General features: G+C 42.7%; 1 protein-coding gene across 5 annotated transcripts in view; it reads right to left on the bottom strand.

Annotated features, from left to right (window-relative positions):
* The window catches only part of MACROH2A1 (macroH2A.1 histone), an 81,739-nt gene that overhangs the window by 13,343 nt on the left and 43,043 nt on the right, over positions 1–25,353 (bottom strand). For 2 of the 5 annotated variants that reach the window (XM_070374377.1, XM_070374376.1), the window contains exons 5-6: positions 12,257–12,367; positions 4,873–4,972 (exon numbers count right to left, since the gene is read on the bottom strand). In XM_070374377.1, coding sequence (XP_070230478.1) covers positions 4,873–4,972; positions 12,257–12,367 — 211 coding nt within the window. Of the gene's footprint in view, positions 1–3,047; positions 3,139–4,872; positions 4,973–12,256; positions 12,368–25,353 lie in introns of all 5 variants that reach the window. The other 3 variants (XM_070374379.1, XM_070374380.1, XM_070374378.1) reach the window with 3 other exon arrangements.

Raw genomic sequence — 25,353 nt, forward strand, 5'->3', positions numbered from 1 at the left:
GAGAGAAATGAATCTGAAGTCTAAAGTCGCTGGATCCCAAACACTGCTGACCATCTACACCTGGTCTGGCCTTCCCTCCTCATCCATCCTCCAGCTTGAGGGATGAATACGAACATGCTCTAGGCAGGACTATTTCAGGACGCATTCTCTAGTCTTCCTACTCTTTACGAGGAATGGGAAATTTGGAAGGTAATATCAGTGCTGTATTGATACTACTGACACCTTTCTGAAATAGAAAATTTAAGAAAATGGGCTGATTTATAATTAAAGGTGTTTTATCTTAGGAAGAGTGTTTACTTTAAAATTTTTACTTATAATTAAATCTTGCTTTAATTAGAAGTGAAATTTGCACGTTAAATTACACTTAATGCATTTCCCAAACTTAAAAATTGAATCCTAGATTGCAGGCAATCAACCCGGTCAGGACTTGACTCCTACACACACATATGTATGCACATGTTCATGTAGACACACGTGTACTTTTTAACAAGAAACAGGCCCATTTCAACTGTATTGTCAACACTCTTAATGTAAGACTCTTGCTTTTTAGGCTTAACTTCAGGGTTAATCATAAAGCAATTGGCTTATTTGCCCCCAAGCATAAACATGTGTTACTCCCATGAGAACAAGAACATTATTTCATGCTTAGAAAGCAGGCATAAGTATCAGTGTTCAAAACAGCCTAAGCAAAAATTTAGGCTTGGACAAATGTCAGGCTCAGCCTGTGGTCTATTTCACTGTTAGAAAGAACTTTTTGATGGGTAAAAGTTAATCACTGGGGCTAAGCATTCCTGCACTCGCATTCCTTCTTCCAGCAGTCTCGGGACTCGGGAATTCACACCAAATATGAGAAGTGGAGTGATTACATCCTCGCTTCCTCTTTTCCCCTCTCACACATCAAAGTGGGAGCTGGAACCAATTGAGACCATGTGTGAATCTGGTTGACCATTATTTTGGTATTGTAAGAGATCTGGGTTCAGTTCTAGTTTGGACTGGTTCAGAGAAAAAGCACAGAGGTGGGCTTTGGAAGCCCTGAGTTCTAGTCCTGGTACAGTCTTGCTCCTTGGCCAGTCAGGTTGTCTGGACCTGTTTTGATAGTGTCTGGGAGTGACGTGCCAGGTAGCCTTGGCAGAGCTCTCAGACCCAGGTTAATTACATGTCACTGAGGCTACTCTTCCCTGCCCTGTGCACATGAGTGAGTTAAGGGCATGTGTGTCAGAGAGAAAAGCACTAGCCCTGTCATTATTCCAAGGAGACCAGTTCCATTCATGGTTTATGAAGGACTGAGCTCTTGTGGGGTGGGGACAGTTGGCTCTGCCTGTTACCCCTGCTGGCCCCTGCTGGCCTCAAAACCTCCAGCTCCACCTCCTGGTGTGGCTAATCCTGAGGAAAGACTTCCCAAGAAGCAGCAGGCTGGCCCTTCCTTTCTCTCCCCTGGGCAAGATTTTTTTGCCCAGCAAGTTTCATAATTTCCATTTCACCCAAAGTCTGGGACGGCAGGATGAACCCAGGCTTTAGCCAATCCTGGCTGAAAAGATAAGCCCTTAGCTGTTTGTTTATTTATTTTCCTCCAAATCAGTACTTCCCTCCCATCAAGTTCTCACTTGGTTAAGAAAGGAAGTATCTTTCGCTTAAGCTGCCTGACTTAGGAGCTCTTAAACTCCTCCAAAATCTTGAGAAAGGGGAGTTTATTTTAATTGCCTACAGCCTGATTTCATTTGGGCCTAGCAGGTTTGGCAAATCCTGACTTTCCATCCAGTTTGTCTTTCCATCCTTATCCAAAATCCAAAATGCCCAGGAGAGCAATCAGCCCAAATCCCAGTGGCTGGGGCTGACTGTGAACAGCGGGCTTTGTGACTGACACTGAGCAGAGTTGGATAGCTACAGATTGCTAAACTGCTGTGCTGCTAGTGTCTGGGACACTCATGCAGATCCCTACAGCCTCATCCTTCAAGATGACTTCACTTCTGTCCTTAATAGAAACGTAGCCAATTCTCTTTGGAAGCTGGTGTTGGAGTCTACACTCAGAAATGCTGCTCTCAGGATCAGCACGCTTACGTAAGAGTCATACGTGCACCTGAGAGCAAGACGACAACAGCGAGCCCCTCTCACGAGCCAGACGTGAGGCGCGGTGCTTCGCTTACGTGACTTAACGTGATTCAACACAGTTCTCATTGTTCACACTATTATGGACAGGGAAACCGAGGCACTGAGGAGGAGTCAGGTGACTTGCCGAGGCCCCAAATCTGGGAGATGGTAAGGTTAGGATTCAGGATCCTACCTCCTACCTAGCTCCAAACCTGCGCTGTTTTGCCATCACTCCCCGATGCCCTCACACCCACATTACAGAAGCCCCTCAACACATTGGTACAGCAGGGCACTGTCTATGCCAGTCTGCTCACTCTGCCTTGCCCCACCCACAGCTACTTAGGGCCAGATGCCAGCTACTTAGTGCCAGATGCCACCATGTGGGTCAGCTGCTGGGGAGAGGAAGGGGCTCTCTGGGTCCAGGAGAGTGTTTCTCAAGAGTGTCTAGAAACACAAAATCAGAATGAGGGGACCTTCGTGCACTTAAGGTCTGAGAACACGAGAGTGGGAGAGGGTTGTCAAGTTCCCCCAGCGTGCACTTAAAGTTGAAGGCCACTGTCAGGAACGAGTGTGCTTCTGACACAGACCTGTGAACAGGCGTTGCTGCGTGTCTGGTCCATAGAAGGGCACAGAAGCGGTCATGGATGCCACGCAGCGCATTGGGCTGCATCCCCCTGGCAGCTTAAAGCTGTGCCTCAGGAAGCAAGTGAGGACATGATGTTGCTGAACCAGTTTCCAAACCAGAAGTGGGCCCAGCTGGGAGCGGCATGATGTAACCTGGCTGACAGTTAGCTGTACTTCTCGCATTCACGACCCGGGGACGGGAGACCCGGGGAAGGTCAGGACAGCTGGAAGTGTGAAATGAATGCAGCCCTGCATAGCTGTCAAAGGATCAAGCTGTCTGCGGCGGCCGACTGACCATGCACACACACACTCGGCAGCACCCGGCTAGGCATTACCTACTTCACCACCGGTGTAGAAGTCAGTGTTTGTCGGGTGAACGACAGCATCACTGTCGATCGAGGCAATGTCAGCCTGTACAACTTGCAACTATAACAGGTAAACAAATGTATATCAACTGTGTTGGACCGAGACCCACGCACAGGCACATTTACTAAGGCCCCAGTGGCAGGGCTGGCCTACCTGGTCGATTCCAACATACGAGCCAAAGGGCAGTCAGTCCACGAGGTGTGCGCACGTGTGGGTGGGGGTGAGCGGAGGAGGGGAGGGATATCAAATGTGACATGTTTAAATTAAACATTTGAATGACAGGTCCAAAAAAAGAGAAACACACACGAGATCATTTCCAAAGGTTAAAAGAAAGAACAACGAATGCCCCGTTTCACTTCGCAAAAGCCTGTAAGACTGGCACCCCACTGAGAAGGCTACTAAAACATGGCATCTGGTTTTTTTTAAATGTGGACTATCAGGCCGACCAAAACAACAAGTTTCTCCATTTTCTCGGCAGCAGTCACCGTTTAGGGTTTGATTTTTATTCCTGTGAAGTTCATCATTTTGTCTACCTTCAAGGGACATTTCTTGAAAACGGAGAAAACAGTATAGGTGTGCACAGAGGAATTTTTATTCTTTATTCTTCCCCTTAGATGTGTAAAAATATTTTTCTAGGCCTACCTCTTATTCTAATCTTGTTTTTATGTATATTGTGAATAGATGAATCCTCACCTTTTCTAGCTTGTGGGCACTTTTTTTTTTCCCCCTAAAAAAAGAAAGTATCTGTTTAAGGCAGTTGGAAAACAAGTTCAAGCAGGGCATTTTTGAGTCCCAGTTTTCACGTCTTCAGCCCATTACTGCACCCAGTTTGTGTGGGTCGGGCCTGGGCTCTGGCATGGGTGTCTCTCCCGGTAAAGAAATCTGCTATCTTACAAAGGTGGCCAAAAATGAGAGCTAAAGGCACACAAAACATACCTAAGTCAGTATCAGATATACGGCTGCCTTGGTGGGCACCTGCTGCCCCCGCAAGGCTCACAGCTAAGGAGATAGAAGCCTTCATTGTGCCCTGAGCCGACGGCTCCTCTCTGCAAAGGTGAGACCACAGAGTGGGACTCCTGAGGGCTACCTCTCAGCTTGTCCTGAACTGTCCACCCTCCTGGACAGGGACTCCACAGCTCTGGCATAGTTTTCCTCTGGAGGAACTCACTCAGAAAGAGAATGAGTGCCTTCTCTCTAATATCATCTCAAGCCAAATAATTCATGAAGGTGGCACCCAGTCATATACTGTTTTCAGTTGTAGGAAAAGTTGAAGTGGCAGTACGTGGTAAATTTGGGGGAATCCAATTTGCTGGTGGATGAAAGACACCTAATAATATCCTGATGTGCAGCTTAACCGTCTCCCTTCTCAAGTGTTTTCATGCTTTGTTTAACTGTCATTTCTAATTAAGGCTTAAATGGAGAAACTCATTTTGTAGTGACCTGAGATGTTTCAATTCTTAAAAAAAAAAAACAAAAAAACAAAAAACACAGTTTTAAAAAATCCCCCCCAAAGTAACCAGCAGTCAGTGTGATCATTATGGAAGAGAATTTAGATGGCAATATATTTATAATCAAGGGGAAAGCAGCCAATAGGGCTTAACAAAACATAATCACATCATTCCCAGTTGGAAGGGCTTAGAGTAAGTAGACATTCAGTGTCTACTCTCAAATATTAATCTCGGTTTTGGGAATTTAGTTTGACCATCTGTAATTTGAGAAGATGAAGAGCCTAAATTCTGGATTCCATAACTTTTCAACTGACAGCTGATGGTGCCAAACCCCATCCCCAATTACCTAGGTCATCTTTAAGGTCAATGTCAGCATTGGTAGGATTGATTATGGCCTCCACCTCAAAGCCGGCTAAATTACTGATTTCACTGTGAATAAGGTTCAGCTGAAAAGAAAAGCATGAGGTGGGAAATAACAGGACAGCTGGGAAGTCACAGAGATGGGAGCCTTGGGATATAGATGAAGGGCAGGGGATACTCCAGGTGCACTGGGCACAAAGGGGAAGAGGGACTCTGGCTAAAATGAATCCGTTTCAAACAAAAGACTCAAATGCCACTCAGGATGCTAAAAAGAAGCAAGCTAGGCTGAGGGTCTAGAACCTGTTTGGTGATGCCTGGGGCCAAAGGGAAGCCTAAGCCAAGTCAGACTGAGGGGGTCTACCTTCGTTTAAAAGGTGGGTGCCAAGATCTGGGTGCCAAGGTACAGCAGCTGTCAGGACCCAGAGTCAACTCCTCAGGGCTGGGTAGGGTCAGGGGGTATATGGAGCCATCCTCATTTTTGAGCAATGGGATGCTGCAGAAGTCCTAGCTGGTCTGGGCAAACCCCTAGCAGCTCTGCCATTCTCTTCCAAGCGGCCATGGGTTTCTCAGGCTCTTCATGTCACTGTGAACACTGGCTAAGTGGCTCCCGTGCCCTGCTCGGGGGTGGTGAGGAGCAAGAATGGTCTGTTATTTAGTAATATCTAATTTTATATGCCTGTTAGCTATGTGATGCTGAAGATCTGACCAAACCCAGGAAGAAACACAGTAGTTCTCCATCAAGACAGTATGTCTTTTAAACTGGGTTCACTTGTTGGTGAGGCTACTCTGAGGCACAATGGGTAGAGTGTTTTCCTTGAGTGACTTTTATGAATATCCCACCAGCCGAGTCCTTGTAAAGCGCCACTGCATGTCCTGCCTCCCCGCTGCTATTCTGGTGCCACAGCAACCCTCACTCTGAGAGGAATCTACGTTCTAGACTGGCTGTCAGAGGTGCAGGGGGATTGAGCTGACCCAGGACTCCCCTTCCTGCTCTCAGGCCCAAGGGCCTGCAGCGGAGTGCTCACTCTCTCCCAGGGAAGATGGCTGTTCTTCAGTGACAGAAATTCCGACCAGCTGCACAGAGAGCCATGCCCAAGCGGCCCCCAGAGGAGCTGCTGACCAAGACAAACTGCAAGCCTGGCTCGGGGAGCTGACCACACCCCCTGGGCCCAGGTGGGGCAGGCGTTCACCCCCCAGGAAAGGGCCGTGTGCGGACACTCGGCCGGGATGCTCCTGGCCACAAGCTCCAAGTGACTGAATTTCTGGGGCCAGACCATTTTGTGCAAACAAAACTAAACAAACAAACCAAACCCTGGCATTCTATAAGCTATAGAAATATTGCCCCCCATTTCTGATTCCCAGAAGCAATAAGCAGATTCTCAAAACAGGGACCTGCTTAGACTAAAAGTTGTGGAAATGAACTGGTCTTATGGCCAGGGAAGGACCCTGGCTAGACCTCACCACAGTGAAGGGAGGCCCATCTTTAGTTAGGGCTCAAAGGGAGAAGAAGCCCAAGTTCTCTCCACTTACACTTTCTGCGGTGTGATTCTCAGCACTGCAGGGTGATCGGGGGCCCTGATGTTCCTGCAGCTGGAGGATGCCCACTGAGGCAACCTCACATACTGACCCACTCAGAAGCATATGTGGGCCCTGGTGCCAGGACAGAGGCACAGAAGGGGATGGCATCGGGGCGAGGATACTCATGGTTGTGCTCAAGGGGAAGGGGTGTGGGTGGGGTGTGATCTCAGAGTAAGGCAAGTGAAGCTTCAGGACAAGGCAAAGGGTTTGATTATGTATCATGTACGTATTGCATATGACATCAAGCAAAAGCTGTTTATAAAAGCTCAAATTAAGCCAATATTCCCTGCTCCCTCCACCGAAAATAAAAACTCACACTGTGTGAAGCAGCAGGAGGTTCTAGCAGGAGGAATGGAAAGGAGAAAGGGGGGGTGAGCAGGGGAAACAGTCCACTTGGTTTTATGGGTGAATACGCTTTAAAGACATCTGGGAGATTTTTTTTTTTTTTTGGTTTGTTTTAAAGTCATACATGTTTAAATCTTTAAAACTCATGCTGTTTTTCCCCCCAATTGTATAGATGCTTCTGGATTTGTATTCAGAAATGCCTCAATGGAAAATCAGCTATTTCCATGGGCTCTGATTCAACTAGCCAGGGAGACCCTGGTAGATTCTCCCTGTCTCTGCCTCTGCCTGGGGAGAACTGCCCCCTGCTCTTTAGGGAGAGGGGTGTTCTGGGGAAACCATAGGGCTTCAGGGCCTTGCTGAAGTGAGGGAGAGGTTGCAAACAGAATTCCGAGTTCTCTCTGGGCTCACCTTCCCTCTGAGTGGAAGCAGCCCCTTCTTGGAATCACAGAATCCTGCCTGTCAGGCAGCCACTGCCCCTAGCATGGAAAAGCCCTAGCGAACCAAGTGCACCTTCAGTCTCACCCACATCCGAGCCTTGATTTCCCAACTCTGTTCTGCCAGGTGCCAGGCTCAGCAGAAGTCCTCAGGGTGAGGGGCTGAGCCACAAAACAGTATTGCTCTTAAAAATGTTTGTGCCTGGGGGAGGCCCAGTCCGTGTTTGTGTCGGGGAGAGGAATGGGGAGGGGAGAGGACAGATTGCTTCAGGCACTCTGGAAAGGTACATGGGCACTCAGCTTGGCTTGGGCAGGCTGGACCAGGTGCAGAAGCCGACAGTGATCTGATCATCTGATCACGAACAGGGACAGAAGCTCCCCTGGACAGGAGGACAAGTAGAGGCTGCGCATGCACATGCCTGGAAAGGATCTGGATGTGCAGAGGACATATGCCAACAGGCCTGGCAGGCCCAGAATAGATGTCCAGTAGTAGGAGGTCCCAGGACCGCCCCCCCAAGACCCACCCCGGGTCAAATCCTCTTGGGCCTCTCACCCAAAGGGATGCCCAGCTGTCTGAAGCACATGGCAGAGCAGGGGTGTTTGTGGGCTGGGAAATCAGATGTCTGGGGCACTGTGAACATTCCCAAGTTGAGTCTGATTTTCTGGGAGTGGGGAGGCTTGTTAATGATTTTGGAATGTGAGTAAGATGACCACTTCCTTAATATTGGGAAAGATGGAAAACTAAGTTTTAAATCCCAGAATGGTGAATTTAAAATATCTGTGAAGACTACTGGCCACTGGAGAAAGTAACCAAAGAGCATCACCAGGTATACAGCAGAAAGGGGGGCCCACCTGGCTATGGGGCTGGGGAAAGGGGACTGAGCCAAGGGTCCTTCAGGATCTCCTCCACCCTGGGGACCTGATGATGCCCAGGTCACTGGGCTCTGCTGGAGCCAGCCTCTGATGTCTAGGGTCCCCAGTCTTCCCTCGAGGAGTTATGCCTAGTGAATCCTTGTTGTCTACTTCTGATGTGAACTCGTTAAGGTGTAAGCTCCTTGAAGGCAGAGAGAGGGCCATCCAATGTCTAAGACAGTGCTCGGGTCTCTGTAGGCCCACAAACAGAGCTGGGATTGAACATCAAACATCCAGACACAACTCTGTGATGAGATGAACAAACTGCTTCCCTGAAAGCAGGGATATGGAGAGGTCAGAGCTCAGAAATTTCCCTTGTCCTGGCTGGGACCTGGGGTGGCTCAGAGCTGACCTGGCCATCCAGGAACTGGCTGGGAGGCAGCCTGCCTGTGGTAAGGAAGGAGCTGGTGGCTTGGGGCTACTGGAAGGACATCTGGGATATCTTGACATGACCTCCTTGGCTAAAGGAAGCAGTACAATCCTTTTTTTTTATTTTTAACATATGTGATCAGAAATTCAATTTTAGGGAATAACAATATTAAAGATTATCTGAGTGACTCACTGAGTATAGACTGTCATAGTCCAAGCTTTGTCTCTCTCATTCCCTTACAATGGACAAGGAAGAAGACTTCTTTCCCTGTATCCGCCACATAAAATGGAACTCTTCTCCTGTCCCCAGGGTCCACTTCAACTAAGGTGGATGGAGAGGCAGAGGTCCTCCACAGAATTGTCTCCACCTCCTCACAGAGCACAACGTGTCCCCGGGGCCTGCTTCAGGACCCACTCCCGCCCCGGCCTCTCAGGTGAAGGGGCTTCCTCCTCTGTGCTATGCTGCCCAGCCTGCAGGTATGCCTGGTCCGAATCCCCCAGAGGCTCAGGCCTGGTGGTGGCATCTGATGCGTTTCAGGCTAGCATGGGCCACCCGAGGATAAGGGCTCAGGACACTGCCGGAGGAAAAGCATGGGATCGCCCGTGCCCTAAACTGTCTCAGAAGCCAACCGTCTGCCATAGGATGGAAGCGGGTGGTGGTGGGCCTTTCCTCCATGTTGCTGCTTCAAGAGCCCTCTCTCTCTTCACTATTCCCTAGCCCCCAGGACTAGGGTGTCTGGATCCGAGGAAGAAAACCCCTGGTGCCTACCCCTGCCTCAAGCAGCCTACAGGGGTTTGGCTGCAATCCTGATAGTGTGCGGTGTGGGCGGGGAGGGCACGCACACAAGCCCTCCTGACACTGCCTTCCCAGCCGCTTCTAGTAACACTGACTCTTCCAGGGAAGTCCACATCACTTACCACCACTGACGAAGATTTATAATACACCTTGGAGGTACTGCTTTTGAACACAAAGCTTTTTAAATCTCTGAAAAGACGCTGAGAATCTCCACTGAATCACAAAGCAAACACATCTAGTCAACTCGGATTCGCAGCACTGTTTCCCTTTTGAAAACAATTCAACAATGTGTGTGAACACTGGGTAAAATCAAAGAATAATGAGAGTGATTACTCCTGAGACAGCTGTATGTGAAATACATCATCAACAATTAGAGCCCCGGTTCCTAAGCCCTGGGCCAGCTTCTCCTGTGAGTAGCTTAGCAACCATGCCTGTCGGGACTGCAGTGAGCACAGCACCACCCTTCTGACCTCAGCTCGCCTGCACTAGTCTAGCGCTGGTGTCATCGTCACGGGTGGAAAATAAGACTCGTAGAACATAGGGTACCATACAGCCATCACTGTGAAGTACCCTCTCTGAAACATTTCCAAAAATCCAGGTCAGAATTAATGCCTGTACTAATGACATTTTAAAATGTGCTTTGTGTGAAAATTCCTGTGTGTCAGTCTGACAACTCAGGCCCCTTTTGCACTAAATGCCATGATTTGCACCCAACAGTAAAAACTAACAGAGGGCCAGAAAGTACTGCTTCAAAGTAATGCTGCTAACTAGGAACATTTACTCCCTTTCTCACGCTGCAGGGGCTCAGGGTTCCAAAGACACTATTTTCTAAGAGGGTGCCCCGGCTGACTTGAGATGCTGATTTACTCTGTGACAGCACTTTTGGGGAGACACAGTTTACTCTGCTAAAGGGTGCCTACAGGACTGGGTCTGGGGTAGCTCATCCTGGATGTGTGTATCTCGGGTCATGAAGCTGGACGGGAAAGAAGGTGGGTGTTTCTTCCGGCTCTGCACTCAGCCCCTTCTCTCACAGCTGACCATGTTACACTGGGCTCCAGCTCAGCCCATCCTTTCAGGCTTTCCCTCCAAAAGTCAAGATATCAAACAGCCACGTTAGCTTTACTATCAAGCCCACTGCTTCCTTCTTCCTGTATTTCCTATATAGTATTAGATAACACACCTGTAAATTACTCTAGAGTATCAGTGCCTCTCTACAGCATTTTGGACTTCCCCTTCCAACCTAAGTCAGGTGTAGTAAGTGTTCACTGGATTTGTACTTTCTGGTACTTTCCTGCCTGTGGTGCTGCCCTGAGGTCAGAGGCCAGACTATACCCATCATGGAGCAGGTGGCGCTGCTCGGTCACAGCAGTGCTAGCCATGAATCTACAGCCTTTGCTGGCTCCCTCCCAGGCCTCATATGTAGCACATGAGGCCCTGATCCCATGGCCAAGAAGAGCATTTTTATGTGTACACAGGTGCCGTATGGCCAAGTACTGCCACTGTAGGGATCCTGCAAGGGGGTGCAAGGAGTTCCGATCTGAGGCTGGTTTTGGAGTAAACAGCAGGAGTGAGCAAGAAGAACACAGGGAAGGGAGAGGCACCCAAGGGTGGGGCAGGGGAAGGAGTGAGGGAGAGGGTGGCCCCTGGGCTGAACTGTTGTACCTGTTTAACAGGCTTCCAAGTCCCGGCTAATAGCATTGGGGATCTAAAGCACACTGGAGCTAGTCCTTAAATTGCAGAGCGTTTTCACACTTTAGTTCAAACGAAAGCAATCTGGGTGACAGGTCACATTAACTTTCAATATATTACCCAAAGGACAGGTTAAAGGGTGAAAGTAAACCCAGGTGGTTGCCTTCACTGCTGTGCTGAAATTTTATCAATAAAAAATATTTTACACAAACTTTCAAAGCCCCAGACCTTAAGATGACAACTAGTGCTGCGTATATTTTCCCTTTGAAAAATGCATACAAAATACAGACAATGGTTATAAAATGTACACTGTAATGGTTATTTGCTGGAACACAGAGTCCACCACAGGAATTGCATCATGAGAGCCTGAGTGCAATTAGTGACAGGAAGCGGGAGGAGGAGGAGGAGGCTTGCAATGAAGTGAGCAGGAGGACTGTGTCACTGAGATGCAAAAGAAAACTGACGGTGAGCTTTTAAAAATGATGCAGCTTCAGGACCAAGTTGTTTACCACATTCAAACTAAATGCAATTTACGTGGAAGTTCAAATCTATGCCTTTAATACTTTTTAATGTAGGATTAAAAAAAAAAAAAAATCAGCCAAGTAATTCCCACTGTCTCTCCACCCCCTTTTTTGGTGTTAACAGAGAAATTTAACCCTCCTTCTGAGGTCTTAAAAGCCTTTGCATCATTTTTATTTTCAACAAAAGTGAATCATCTGTTACAAAACCATGTAGTGTCCTGGCAAATTTACACCACTGGGGCAGCCGAAAACACACTGCCCACGGTGAAAACAAACAAACAACTGGCTTGAGGACTCCTCAGGTGGCACGGTGTGTCTAGCGACAATCTCGGCCCCTGGATCAAGGCTCCACCTCCAGTATCCACCAGAATGCCTGGGCTGCCAGCTAGATCTTTCTCTTTCCAGGCCCTGGTTTTACTTTCTGGCCAAGATTATAGGATGGCCAGGTCCTCCCATGTACGCAGCTCCTTCCACAGACCGAGCCCAGGGTATCTCCAGCCCCACAGGAGCTCCTGTCCCTCTTCTTCACCACATCTCCTCTCCCCACCTGCCAATCTCCCCTCAGCACCTGGCCCAGCCCTCCCCGAGTTGGTTCCTAAAGCTGCCCGCCCCTACTCTCTCTGCCAGCCCACAAGGCCAGAAGTGGTCCGCAGGCAGGTTTTCTGCTGGGAGAGGCACCCTTCAGTCCCAGGGCACGTGAGCAGACTGGGGAGAGCGCTGGCCTACCTTCTGGCCGAGGAAGAGGCTCTTGGTGGAGAGCACGGTGAAGCCGTCGGCTGGTGTGCCCTCGGTCGTGCTGTCGGCGCTGGCGGCCTTGCTGACTTCTCCCTGCTTCTTCTTACACAAACAGAAGAGTCAGTATGAGGCCCGCACAGGTGGAGGCCATGTGAATCTGGGCTTTTCCAACAGACAGGTGAAAAGAAAGCCTCGCCCATAATACTCAAGAGAAAACAGAAAACTAAACCACTACCAGCTCTCAGCATTTGGGGGCTGCAGGCCTGCATTCAAGCCCAAGCATTCCATACAGAGTGCTAAATTGTATTTTCATCACTTCAGAATCTTAAAAAAAAAAAAAAAAGCTACTTAAAGGCAAAACTTAACAGTGATAATTTACAACAGAAACACTTGTATAACTGTAGACCAAGTAAATGTCTCTTAATTCAGGGTCTTCACTTTCTAGATGCCTGTACAGTATTCACATCTGAGAGGAAAAAACAAACTACTCTGGGTACTTAGTTGTCAAAGAGCCAAAAAAGCAGACCAAGGACCATCACCCTCCAAGCCTCCCCAGCTCATGAGGTAAGATTCTCCCACTTTCTTTCACTAAGACCCGCCTTGGAGAAGCCTCCATATGGGGGCTGTTGGTGAGCTGATCTGCCCCCTTGAAATGCTCCAATCCCCAGCAGTGGGCATGAATCTTGGCAGGCTCCTGGGCCTCTTTCTGGCGTCATTCACATTGAAGGATGTACACCCTGGGGTTTCCAAGAGCCTTGCAAGGGTATGTTGTGTAGAGAGGTTTAATTACTCTCCAGATCCTCAGCTTCATCAAGTATTTACCTCTTCCTGAAATGGATCAGTCCTAAGAGTGATCTAAGCAGCAATCAAGGCTTCATGCTGGGCCTCCCCTCACAGCCACTTCTCAGTTCCCAAGAGTGGATATTGTGTGGCGCACCACCCTTCCAGTAGGGGTACGTGCCTTTCTCAGTCTTTCATTTCTCTTAAGGATGAGGTGTGTATTAGAAACGGATATTTTGGCTCATTTGGGGATTTATTTTATATTCAGATATATTGTCGAGTGAGCAAGGTGAGCACAATGGCAATTTTTGTTTAAGGTACTTCACTTTTTTTTCTTCCCCCAATTATTATCAAAAAGGACATCACTCCTGAAGGATGGTCTAATGGAAGCAAATCAAGAAAGTAGGGGGTGAGAAATATAAATGGCTATGCCTTCCTGAAGGAAGGATCTGGACAGTAAATTCAGGGCAAGGCCCGTGCCCTATCCATTTGCCCTTTTAATACTCAAATTCATTAACATATTAACATTTTTTACTGACATTGAAAAGTAAGGTCTAGTTTTACTAAGTACTTTAAAAATAAGGACTGGTTTCGCATTTAGGTTACATGGCTAACCTGGAATATTTTCTATAAATTAAATGAGCTAAATTTGATGCTCCAAGGTGTTTATATAAATGATAAGACAGAAAGCATTTTATTAAGAAACATGGTATTAGCAAAGATCTATTAAAATTATCGCTATTCTGGTTCTCCTAACAATTTGAGTGTATCAAATTTGACAAGTAAAAGAGAAACACGTATAATCAACAATTACATAGTAAGTCTTAGTAAAGCCTTTTTTGATATACTTTCCAGGAAACAAGAAAGGCAAAGGCTGGATGACAAATCCTTTCACAAGTCAGATGTTTCTAATTCTGTGCTTTCAACAAAACTGAAGAAATACCAAACTGAGTTAGCAGCTGATTCATCATTAAAGAAAGGACTGATGGAGCTTAATTAATAGTAGAGTACCAGTGCAGGTTTCTCAGTTGTGATGAATGTACAGGGTTATGGAAGATGTTAACAACAGTGAGACTAGGTGAGGGATATTCAGAAATTCTCTATACGCGCTTTGTAACTTCTATAAATCTAAAACAATTCTAAAATAAAACATTAAAACAAAGTGATGACAGATTACTATGTGATTGTTGGCATGTAACTCAGAAAGAGTTCAGAGGATTGAGTGATGTTGCTATAACAAAATCCTTTCCATTCCCATTTAATTATTTTTGTGAGCAAGACTTTCCAGGCACTGTACCTATAAGTATAAAAATATAGGATGATGATTCATTTTTACAATAAGCAATGTTCATCTTAGGGTACTTAAGTTAATTGAAAAAAACTATCTCCTTGAATCAATCCTATGACATGATACTTTTACTTTCTCAATAGTTAAAATGTGTCGAGTATTTATCAGCTTGATCAACTGTGTATTATTAATAAAGATGATAACTATCCAGTCCTGTGCAAACCATAACATTTAGTGCTTTTAAGATCACAGGAAATTTTTTCAAAACGAATTTAAATTTATGTTAATTATTTTTGTTGTGCAAATCACTAACACAGTACAAGCAAAGAAAAATGTATTATGTTAGGATAACATTTTCTGGAGAAAGGGAAGGGAAACAAGGGTTCAAAGGAGAAAAATGATGCAGATTTTCCAACTGTTAAAAAAGAGCCTGCTTGTGTATTTTATGGTATATCAAACCATCACAGTAATTAGATTTACTTGGATACATTTAAAGGAGTGATGAAAGAGCTTTCTTTTTAAATTTCAGTATTTATATCAAAATTATGCCCTTTATAGATATTTAAATTTATTAGTATGAGAAGTTTAGTTGTCAAATTTTAGATGTATGAGATATGAAGATTTTCAAAACTGCTTTAGGAAGTATGCGAGCAAAAAACTGTTAAAGCCAATGGTCTACCCAGTGACCACCACTCATACAGGAGATATTCAGTAAATGCTTGGGAATGGAGTGCAGTTGATAAGTAGACAAAGATTTACTGCTTCTGTCCAAGGATACATGAATTTTAAGAGATCAGAAAGCCCTAAATGATAGAATTTCAGGCATCTGGGAATTGGAACTGGTTTTACTGGGAGGAGGGGCCTGAAAGGCTCCCTGTGATCCTCATACAAGCCAGCAGCTGCCTATGCAGTCAGGTTACAAAGCTTAGCCTGTGGTAATTAAAACTGGTAATTTTCAGCAAGCATTCATTTGCATATGGTCATCTGCACTAAAGCTGTTGCCCCATACTGTAAATTGGTCCAGTCACTACGGAAAAAAAAAATATAAAGATTCTTCAAGAAATAAAAAATAGAACTACCATGTGCTATAGCAATTCTACTTCTGGGAATGTATTCAAAGGAAATGAAAACATTTTATGAGGAGATATCTGCACCCCATGTTCACTGGAGCATTATTTACAATAGCCAAGACATGGGAACAACATAAGTGCCCATCAACAAATAAATGGATAAGGAAAATGTGCAAACACATACATACAATGGAATATTATTTAGCCATAAAAAAGAAAATCCTGCTGGGAACCTGAAAGAGTTCCAAATAAGATGAATGCAAAGAAATCCATGCCAAGACACATTATAGTTAAAGTGGCAAAAGTTAAAGATAAGGAGAGAATCTTTAAAACAGCAAGAAAAAACAACTTGTTACCCAAAAAAACCCATAAGATTACCAGCAGATTTTTCAGCTAAAACTTTGCAGGCCAGAAGGAAATGCCTTGATTTTCCTAAGTGCTAAAAGTTAAAAAAAAAAAAACTTCCCACTAAGAATACTCCACCCAGCAAAGTTCTACTTGAGAAGTGAAGAATACAGATAACAGTTCTCCAGAGAAGCAAAAGCTAAAGGAGTTCATCACCACTAAACTCACCTTACAAGAAATAATAAAGACTTCTTTAAGCTCAATGGAAAGGGCACTAATTTACCAACAGGAAAATCTACAAAAGTATGTGTCACTGGTAAAGATTTACAAATACATAGCAAAGGTGGTAGATTATTAACTTATAAAGCTAGCATAAAAGTTAAAAGTACTAAAAATAACTAACTACAGTAATTAGTTAAGGACATACGCAAGAAGAGGCTTCCCAGATGGTGCTAGTGGAAAAGAATCTGCCTGCCAATGCAGGAGACACAAGAGACGTGGGTTCTATCCCTGGGTTGGGAAGATCCCCGGAAGAAGGTATGGCAACCCACTCCAGTATTCTTGCCTGAAGAATCCCATGGACAGAGGAACCTGGCATGGACAGAGGAGTCCACAGGGTTGCAAAGAGTTGAACACGACTGAGGCAACTTAGCACGCATGCAAGTACACACAAGCAAAGAAATGTAACATGGAGGGAAGAGTAAAAGTGTAGAGCTTCTGAATGGGATCAAACTTGTTATCAATTTTAAATAGACTGTTATGTTGTTATACATAAGCCTCAAGGTAAAGAATAAGCCCATAAGAGAAGGCAATGGCACCCCACTCCAGTACTCTTGCCTGGAAAATCCCATGGATGGAGGAGCCTGGTGGGCTGCAGTCCATGGGGTCGCTAAAAGTCGGACACGACTGGGCGACTTCCCTTTCACTTTTCACTTTCACGCATTGGAGAAGGAAATGGCAACCCACTCTGGTGTTCTTGCCTGGAGAATCCCAGGGATGGGGGAGCCTGGTGGGCTGCTGTCTATGGGGTCACACAGAGTCGGACATGACTGAAGTGACTTAGCAGCAGCAGCAGATACGCAAAAAGAAAGAAATGTAAGCATACTACTAAAGAAAATCATCAAACCACAAAGGAAGAAAGCATGAAAATAAAGGAACAGAGGGACTACAAAACAGACAAAAACAATTAAAATGGAAATAAGTACATACCTATCAATAGTTACTTAAAATGTAAATGTACTCAATTCTACAATCAAAAGACAATGAGTGGCTGAGTGGATGAATACATAACACCCATTGACGTGCTGCCTACAAGAGACCCATTTCAGATGTAGGAATATACACAGACTGAAAGTAAAGGGATGGAAACACATTTTCCATGCAAACAAAAATCAATAGAAAGCCGAGGTAGCTATACTTCTATGGGACAAAATAGACTTTAAAACAACAGACAATGAATGACATTGCATAATGATAAACAAGTCAACCCAACAAGAGGATATAATATGTGTAAATATTTATACACCTAACATAGGAGCAAATAAATTTATAAAACAAATATTAACAGACCTAAAGGAAGAAACAGACAGCAACACAATTATAATAGGAGACTTTATATCCTATTTTCATCAATGGACAGATCTTCCTTCCAGAAAATCAAAAGAAATAATCCCATTCACCACTGCAATGAAAAGAATAAAACACTTAGGAATAAATTTACCCAAAGAAACAAAAGACCTATATATTGAAAACTATAAAACACTGATGAAAGAAATCAAAGATGACACAAATAGATGGAGAAATATACCATGTTTGTGGATTGGAAAAATCAATATAGTGAAAATTAGTATACTACCCAGAGCAATCTATAGATTCAACACAATCCCTATCAAGCTACTGAAAGGTTGTTGCTGAACCATGCAAAGATGCCGGGATTCTTGGCCTCCAGAGGAGAAGAATTCAATCCAGGGCCAGAGATGAGACTTGATCACTCAGAGCTTTTGTATAATAAAGTTTTATTAAAGTATAAAGGAGACAGAGCATTATCCTACCAAAACAAGGACACCAAAAGAAAATTAAAGGCCAATACCCCTAATGTACACAGATAAGAAATGCTCACCAAAATATTAGCAAATTGAATTCAACAATACATTAAAAAGATAATACACCATGATCAAGTGGAGCTTACTTCAGGGATAGAAAAATGGTCCAACATCTGCAAATCCATCAGTGTGATACACCATATCAACAAATGAAGGATAAAACTCATGATCACATCAATAGATACAGAAAAAGCAACTGAAAAACTTCAACATTTGTGATGAAAAACCCTCAGCAAAGTAAGTACAGAAGAAGCATACCCCAACATAATACAGATCATATATGCCAAGCCCATAGCTAATATCAGATTCAATGGTGAAAAGCTGACAGCTTTTCCTCTAAGATTAGGAACACAACAAGGATGCACACTCTTGACACTTTTACTCAATGTAGTATTGGAAGTTCTAGCCACAAGCAATCAGGCAAGAAAAGGTATCCAACTCAGAAAGAAAGAAGTAAAATTGTCACTATTTGAACATGACATGATATTATACACAAAAAGCTCTAAAGTCTCCACCAAAAAAAAAAAAAAATAAATGAATTCAGTAAAGTTGCAGGACAAAAAAAATCAATACATGGTGTTCTGCAGTGTTTCAAAACATACACTGATAATGAGCTATCATAAACAGAAATTAAGAAAACAATTTACGACCACATTAAAAGGAAAAAAAATACCAAGGATTATTCTTAAACAAGAAGGTGAAAGTCCTGCACAGTGAAAACCATAAGACATTGATGAAAGAAATTAAACACACAAATAAATGGAAAGATATTCTATGCTCAAGGATTGGAAAAATTAATACCATTAAAATGTTCATACTACCCAAAGTAATTGACAGATCCATTACAATTCCTATCAAAATTCCAATGGAGAGAGATCTCTGCGAGATGGTGGAACAGAAGGGCCTGAGCTTACCTCCTCTCATGAAAACATCAGAATCAAAACTGTTGAGCAACCAGTGACAAAAAATACTAGAATCCAACAAAAAAGGTATTTTCAAAGAAAAGAAGAAGCCACAACAAGATGGTAGGAGAGGTGCTTTTGTGATATTATCAAATCCCAACCTTTAGCCAGACTCAGCAAGAAAAAAAGGGAGAAGACTCAAATCAATAAAAGTAGAAATGAAAAAGAAGTTACAACAAACACTACAGAAATATAAAAAATTGTAAGAGACTATTGCAAGCAACTATATGCCAGTGAAAATAAACAATCTAGAAGAAATGGGACTATTCTTAGAAAGGTACAATCTCCCAAGACTGAACCAGGAGGAAATAGAAAATATGAACAGACCAATCACAATCACTGAAATTGAAACCATAATTAAAAACCTCCCAGCAAATGAAAGTCCATGACCTGACTGCTTCACAGGTGAATTTTATCAAATATTTAGAGAAGAGTTAACACCTATCCTTCGGAAACTGTCCCAAAAAGTCACAGAGGAAGAAAACTTCCCAACTCATTTTATGAGGCCACCATCACCCTTATCCTAAAACCAGACAAAGATACCAGAAAAAAAGAAAATTACAGGCCAATATCACTGATGAACATAGATGTAAAAATTCTCAACAAAATACCAGCAATCTGTATCCAACAATACATTAAAAAGATCATACACTATGATCAAGTGGGATTCAACCCTAGGATGCAAAGATTTTTCAACATCTACAAATCAATCAATGGGATACACCGTATCAACAAATTGGATATGATCATTTCAAAGACACAGAAAAAATTTTTGACAAAATTCAGCACCCGTTTATGATAAAAAGAAACTCTCCAGAAAGTGGGCATAGAGTGCACATACCTCAACATAACAAAGGCCAGTTACCTGGAGAATCCCCATGGACAGAGGAGCCTGGCGGGCGATAGTTCATGAGGTTGTAGAGTCGGGACACACTGAGCAACTAAGCACAGCACACACGACAAACCGCCAGACCTACAGCTAGCATCATATCCAGTGCTGGAAAGCTGAAAGCATTTCCTCTAATATCAGGAACAAGACAAGGATATGCACTGTCACCACTTTTTTCAACGCAGTTTTGGACGTCCAAGCTGTAGCAATCAGAGAAGAAAAAGAAGTAAAGGGAGTCCAAACTGGGAAAGAAGTTAAACTGTCACTGTTTGCAGATGACATCATACTGTACAAAGAAGACCCTAGAGATGCTACCAGAACACAACTAGAACTCATCAACGAATATGGTAAAGTTGGAGGTTACAAAATTAACACACAGAAATATGCTGCATTCCTATACACTAACAATGAAAGATCATAAAGAGAAATTCAAGAAGCAATTCCATTTACCACTGCATCAAAAAGAATAAAATACCTAGGAATAAACATACCTAAGGAGACAAAAGACCTTTATTTCAAAAACTAAGATGCTGATGAAAGAACCTGAAGAAAACATAAACAGATGGAAAGATATACCAAGTTTGTGGATTGGAAGAATCCATACTGTCAAAATGACTGTACTATCCAAGGCAATCTACAGATTCAATGCAATCCCTATCAAATTACCAATGGCATTTTCCATAGAACTAAAACAAAAAAATCCTCAAAATTTGTACTGGAGACCTGACCCTGAGTAGCCAGAGCAATCTTGAAAAAGAAAAATGGAGCCATAGGAATCAGGCTCCCTAACTTCAGACTAAACTACAAACTCACAGCCATCAAAACAGTATGGTACTGGCACAAAAATAGAAACATAGATCAATGGAACAGGACAGAAAACTCAGAAATAAGCCCATGCACCTATGGCCAACGAACCTATGACAATGGAGGCAAGACTACACAGTGTTGGAAAGACAGTCTCTTCAACAAACAGTGCTAGGGAAAACTGGATGGCCACATGTAAAGAAGTTAGATCATTCCTTAACTCCATACACAAAAATAAGCTCAAAATGAATTAAAGACCTAAATGTCCGACCAGACAGTATAAAATACCTAGAGGAACACATAGGCAAAACACCCTCTGACATAAATCACAGCAACATCTTTTTTGATCCATCTCCCAGAATAATGGAAATAAAAGCAAAAATAAATAAATGAGACCTACTTAAACTCAAAAGCTTTTGCATAGCAAAGAAAATAAACAAAAAGACAACCCACAGATTAGGAGAAAATATTTGCAAAGGATGTGACTGATAAGGGATTAATCTCCAAAATTTACAAACAGCTTATGAAATAGCACCAAAAAATGGGCAGAAGACCTGAATAGACATTTCTCCAAAGAATACATACAAATGGCCAATAAACACATGAAAAGATGTTCAACATCATGTTATTAGAGAAATGCAAATCAAAGCTACAAGGAGATATCACCTCACACCTGTCAGAATGGCTATCATCATAAAATCCACAAACAACAAATGTTGCAGAGGGTGTGGACAGGAGGGAACCCTTCTCTGCATTGTTGGTGGCAATGTAAATTGGTATAGCCACTATGGAGAACAGTATGGATGTTCCTTAAAAAACGAAAAATAGAGCCACCATATGACCATAATCCCACTCCAGGGCATATATCCAGAGAAAAACATGGCGTGAAAAGATAAATGCATCCCAATGTTCACTGCAGCATGGTTTACAACAGCCAAGACATGGAAGCAACCTAAATGTCCATCGACAGAGAAATGGATAAAGAAGATGTGGTACATATATACAATGGAATATTACTCAGCTATTAAAAGCAATGAAATAATGCCATTTGCAGCAATATGGATGGACCTAGAGAGTGTCATATGGAGTGAAGTAAGTCAGACAGAGGAGAAATATCATATGACATCTCTTATATGTGGAATCTAAAAAGAAATTATACAAATGAACTAACTTACAAAACAGGAGAGAGACTCACAGACTTCGAAAATGAACTTATGGTTGCCAGGTGGACGGGATAGAGACTTTGGGAAGGTCGTGTACATGCTGCTATATTTAAAATGGAGAACCAACAAAAACCTACTGTAGAGCACATGGAACTTGCTCAATGTTATGTGGCAGCCTGGACGGGAGGGGAGTCTGGGGGAGAATGGATACATGTGTGTGTATGGCCGAGTCCCTTCACTGTTCACCTGAAACTACCAAAACACTGTTAATCAGCTAGACCCCAATACAAAATGTTATTGCTGTTAAAATTTTTTAATTAAAAAAAATCACAACTGCTGAGCAAACATTGACAAAAAATAGAACCTACCAAAAAAAGATATTTTCAAAGAAAAGAAGAAGCCACAACAAGGTGGTAGAGAGGTGCTTTTGCGATATTATCAAATCCCAACCTTTGCCAAACTCATCAAGAAAAAAAGGGAGAACACTCAAATCAATAAAAGTAGAAATGAAAAAGAAGTTACAACAAACACTACAGAAACATAAAAAATCATGAGAGACTATTGCAAGCAACTATATGCCAGTGAAAATAAACAGTCTAGAAGAAATGGACTATTCTTAGAAAGGTACAATCTCCCAAGACTGGACCAAGAAGAAACAGAAAATATGAACAGACCAATCACAAGTACTGAAATTGAAACTCTGACTTAAAAACTCCTTACAAACACAAGTCCAGGACCACATGGCTTCACAGGTGAATTTTATTAAAAATTTAGAGGAAAATTAACACCCATCCTCCTCAAATTCTTCCAAAAAACTGTAGAGGAAGCAACACTCCCAAACTCACTTTACAAGGCTACCATCACCCTGATACCAAAAACCAGACAAAGATATCACAGAAAAAGAAAATTACAGGCCAATATCACTGATGAATATAGATGTAAAAACCCTCAACAAAATACTATCAAACCAACCCAACAATACATCAAAAGGATCATATGCCATGATTAGGTGGGATTTATCCCAGAGATGCAAGGATTTGTCAATATCTGCAAATCAATCACTGTGACATACTACATTAACAAACTGAAGAATAAAAACCATATGCTCTCAATAGGTGCTTAAAAAGCTTTTGACAAAACTCAACACCCATTTATGACTAAAAAAAAAAAAAAAAAAATCTCCAGAAAGTGGGCATAGAGGAAACCTACTTCAACATAATACAGTCCATACACAACAAGTTCACAGCAAACATCATTCTCAATCGTGAAAAACTGAAACCATTTCCTCTAAGACCAGGAACAAGGCAAAGGTGTCCACTCTCACCACTATTATTCAACATAGTTTTGGAAGCCCTAGCCACAGCAATCAGAGAAGAAAAAGAAAGAAAAGGAATTCAAATTGAAGAAGTAAAACTGTCATTGTTTGCCAATGACATGATAGTATACATAGAAAATCCTAAAGATGCCACCAGGAAACTACTACAGCTAATCAATGAACTTGGTAAAGTTGCAGAATACAAAATCAATGCACAGAAATGTTTTGTTCTTATACACTAACAATAAAAGATCATAAAGAAAAATTAAGGAAACAATCCCATTTATCATTGCAACAAGAAGAATAAAATACCTAGGAATAAACCTACCAAAGGAGGTAAAAACTTGTACTCAGAAAACTATAAAACACTGATGAAAGAAATTAAAGATGACCCAAACAGATAGTGAGATAGTCCACGTTCTTGTATCGGAAGAATTGATATTGCAAAAATGATTATACTACCCAAAATAATCTACAGGTTCAATGCAATCCCTATCAAATTACCAATGGCATTTTTTCACAGAATTAGAGCAAAAAATTTTATAATTTGTATGGAAACAGAAAAGATCCCAAATAGCCAAAGCAAGCTTGAGAAAGAAAAATGGAGCTGGAGGAATCAGGCTCCTTGACTTCAGACTATAGCATAAAGCTAAGTCATCAAGACAGTGTGGTGCTGGCACAAAAACAGAAATATAGACCAATGGAACAGACTAGAAAGCTCATAGATAAAGCTACACACTTAATCTATGACAAAGGAGGCAAGAATATACAATGGAGAAAAGACAGTCTCTTCAACAAGCAGTGCTGGGAAAACTGGACAGCTATATGTAAAAGAGTGAAATGAGAACATTCTCTAACACCACACTGAATGTCTAAGAATTGATGCTTTCAAATTGTGATGCTGCAGAAGACTCTTGAGAGTCCCTTGGACAGCAATTAAAACAAACCAGCCAATCCTAATGGAAATCAGCTCCGAATATTCACTGGAAAGACTGATGGTGAAGCTGAAGCTCCAGTACTTTGGCCACCTGATGTGAAGAGCCAACTCACTGGAAAAGACCCTCATGCTGGGAAAGACTGAGGGCATAAGAAGGGGAGGATGGAAGATGAGATGGTTGGATTGCATCATCAACTCAACAGACATGAGTTTCAACAAACTCTGGGAGATAGTGAAGAAGGAAGCCTGGCGGGCAGCAGGAAGTCCATGTGGTCACGAAGAGTCAGACATGACTGAGAGACTGAACAACAACAAAAACAGCATACACAAAAATAAACTCCAAATGAATTAAAGACCTAAACATAAGACCTGGCACTATAAAACTATCAGAGGAAAACATATGCAGAACACTCTTTGACATAAATCACAGCAGATTTTTTTTTTTTACCTACCTCCTAACGAAAATAAAAACAAAACTAAACAAATGGGACCTAATTAAATGTAAAAGCTTTTTGCACAAAGATAACCATAAATGAGACAAAAAGACAACCTTCAGAATGGAATGAAATATTTGGAAATGAAGCAACTGACAAAAGATTAATCTCCAAAATATATAAACAGCTCATGAAGCTCAATAACAAAAAAACAACCCAATCAAAAAATGGGCAGAAGACCTAAACAGACATTTCTCCAAAGAAGACAACTATTGTCGTTTAGTCACTGAGTCATAGCCAACTCTTTTGTGACCCCATGGACTGTAGTCTGCCAGGCTCCTCTGTCCATAGGATTTCCCAGGCAAGAATATTGAAGTAGGTTGCCATTTCCTTTTCCAGGTGATCTTCCTGACCTAGAGATTGAACCCATGTTTCCTGCTTGGCAGGCAAACTCCTGCATTGCAAGCAAAGTTTTTTTTTTTTTTTTTTAACCACTGAGCCACTAGGAAGCCCATACAGATGGCCAAAAGGCACACGAAAAGATGCTCAACATAACCAATTATTACAGAAAGTGCAGATCAAAACCACAATGAGCTATCACTTCTCATCAGTCAGAATGACCAAGCAGGGAACTCAGCTCAGTGCTCTGTGGTGACCTAGATGGATGGGGTGTGGGGAGAGGCGGAGGTCTAAGAGGGAAGGGATATATGTATACACAGTTTGTTCACTTTGTTGTACAGCAAAACGAACACAAAATTGTAAAGCAACTGTACCCCAATTAAAAAATAAAAGAACAGGTATGTGTATAACAAAAATAACTTGGCTGTACACCTAAAACTAATACAACAATGTAAATCAAATATACTTCAATATAAAATTTAAAAGATAAAAATGTGCTCTTAAAAAAAGAATGCATATATAAACGTGTGTGTGTAACTGAATCACTGTGCTTTACAGCAGAAATTAACAATATTATAAATCAGTAATACTTCAGTTAAA

The sequence above is a fragment of the Bos mutus genome, chromosome 7 (assembly GCF_027580195.1).
Source record: "Bos mutus isolate GX-2022 chromosome 7, NWIPB_WYAK_1.1, whole genome shotgun sequence".
NCBI classification, from domain to species: Eukaryota; Metazoa; Chordata; class Mammalia; order Artiodactyla; family Bovidae; genus Bos; species Bos mutus.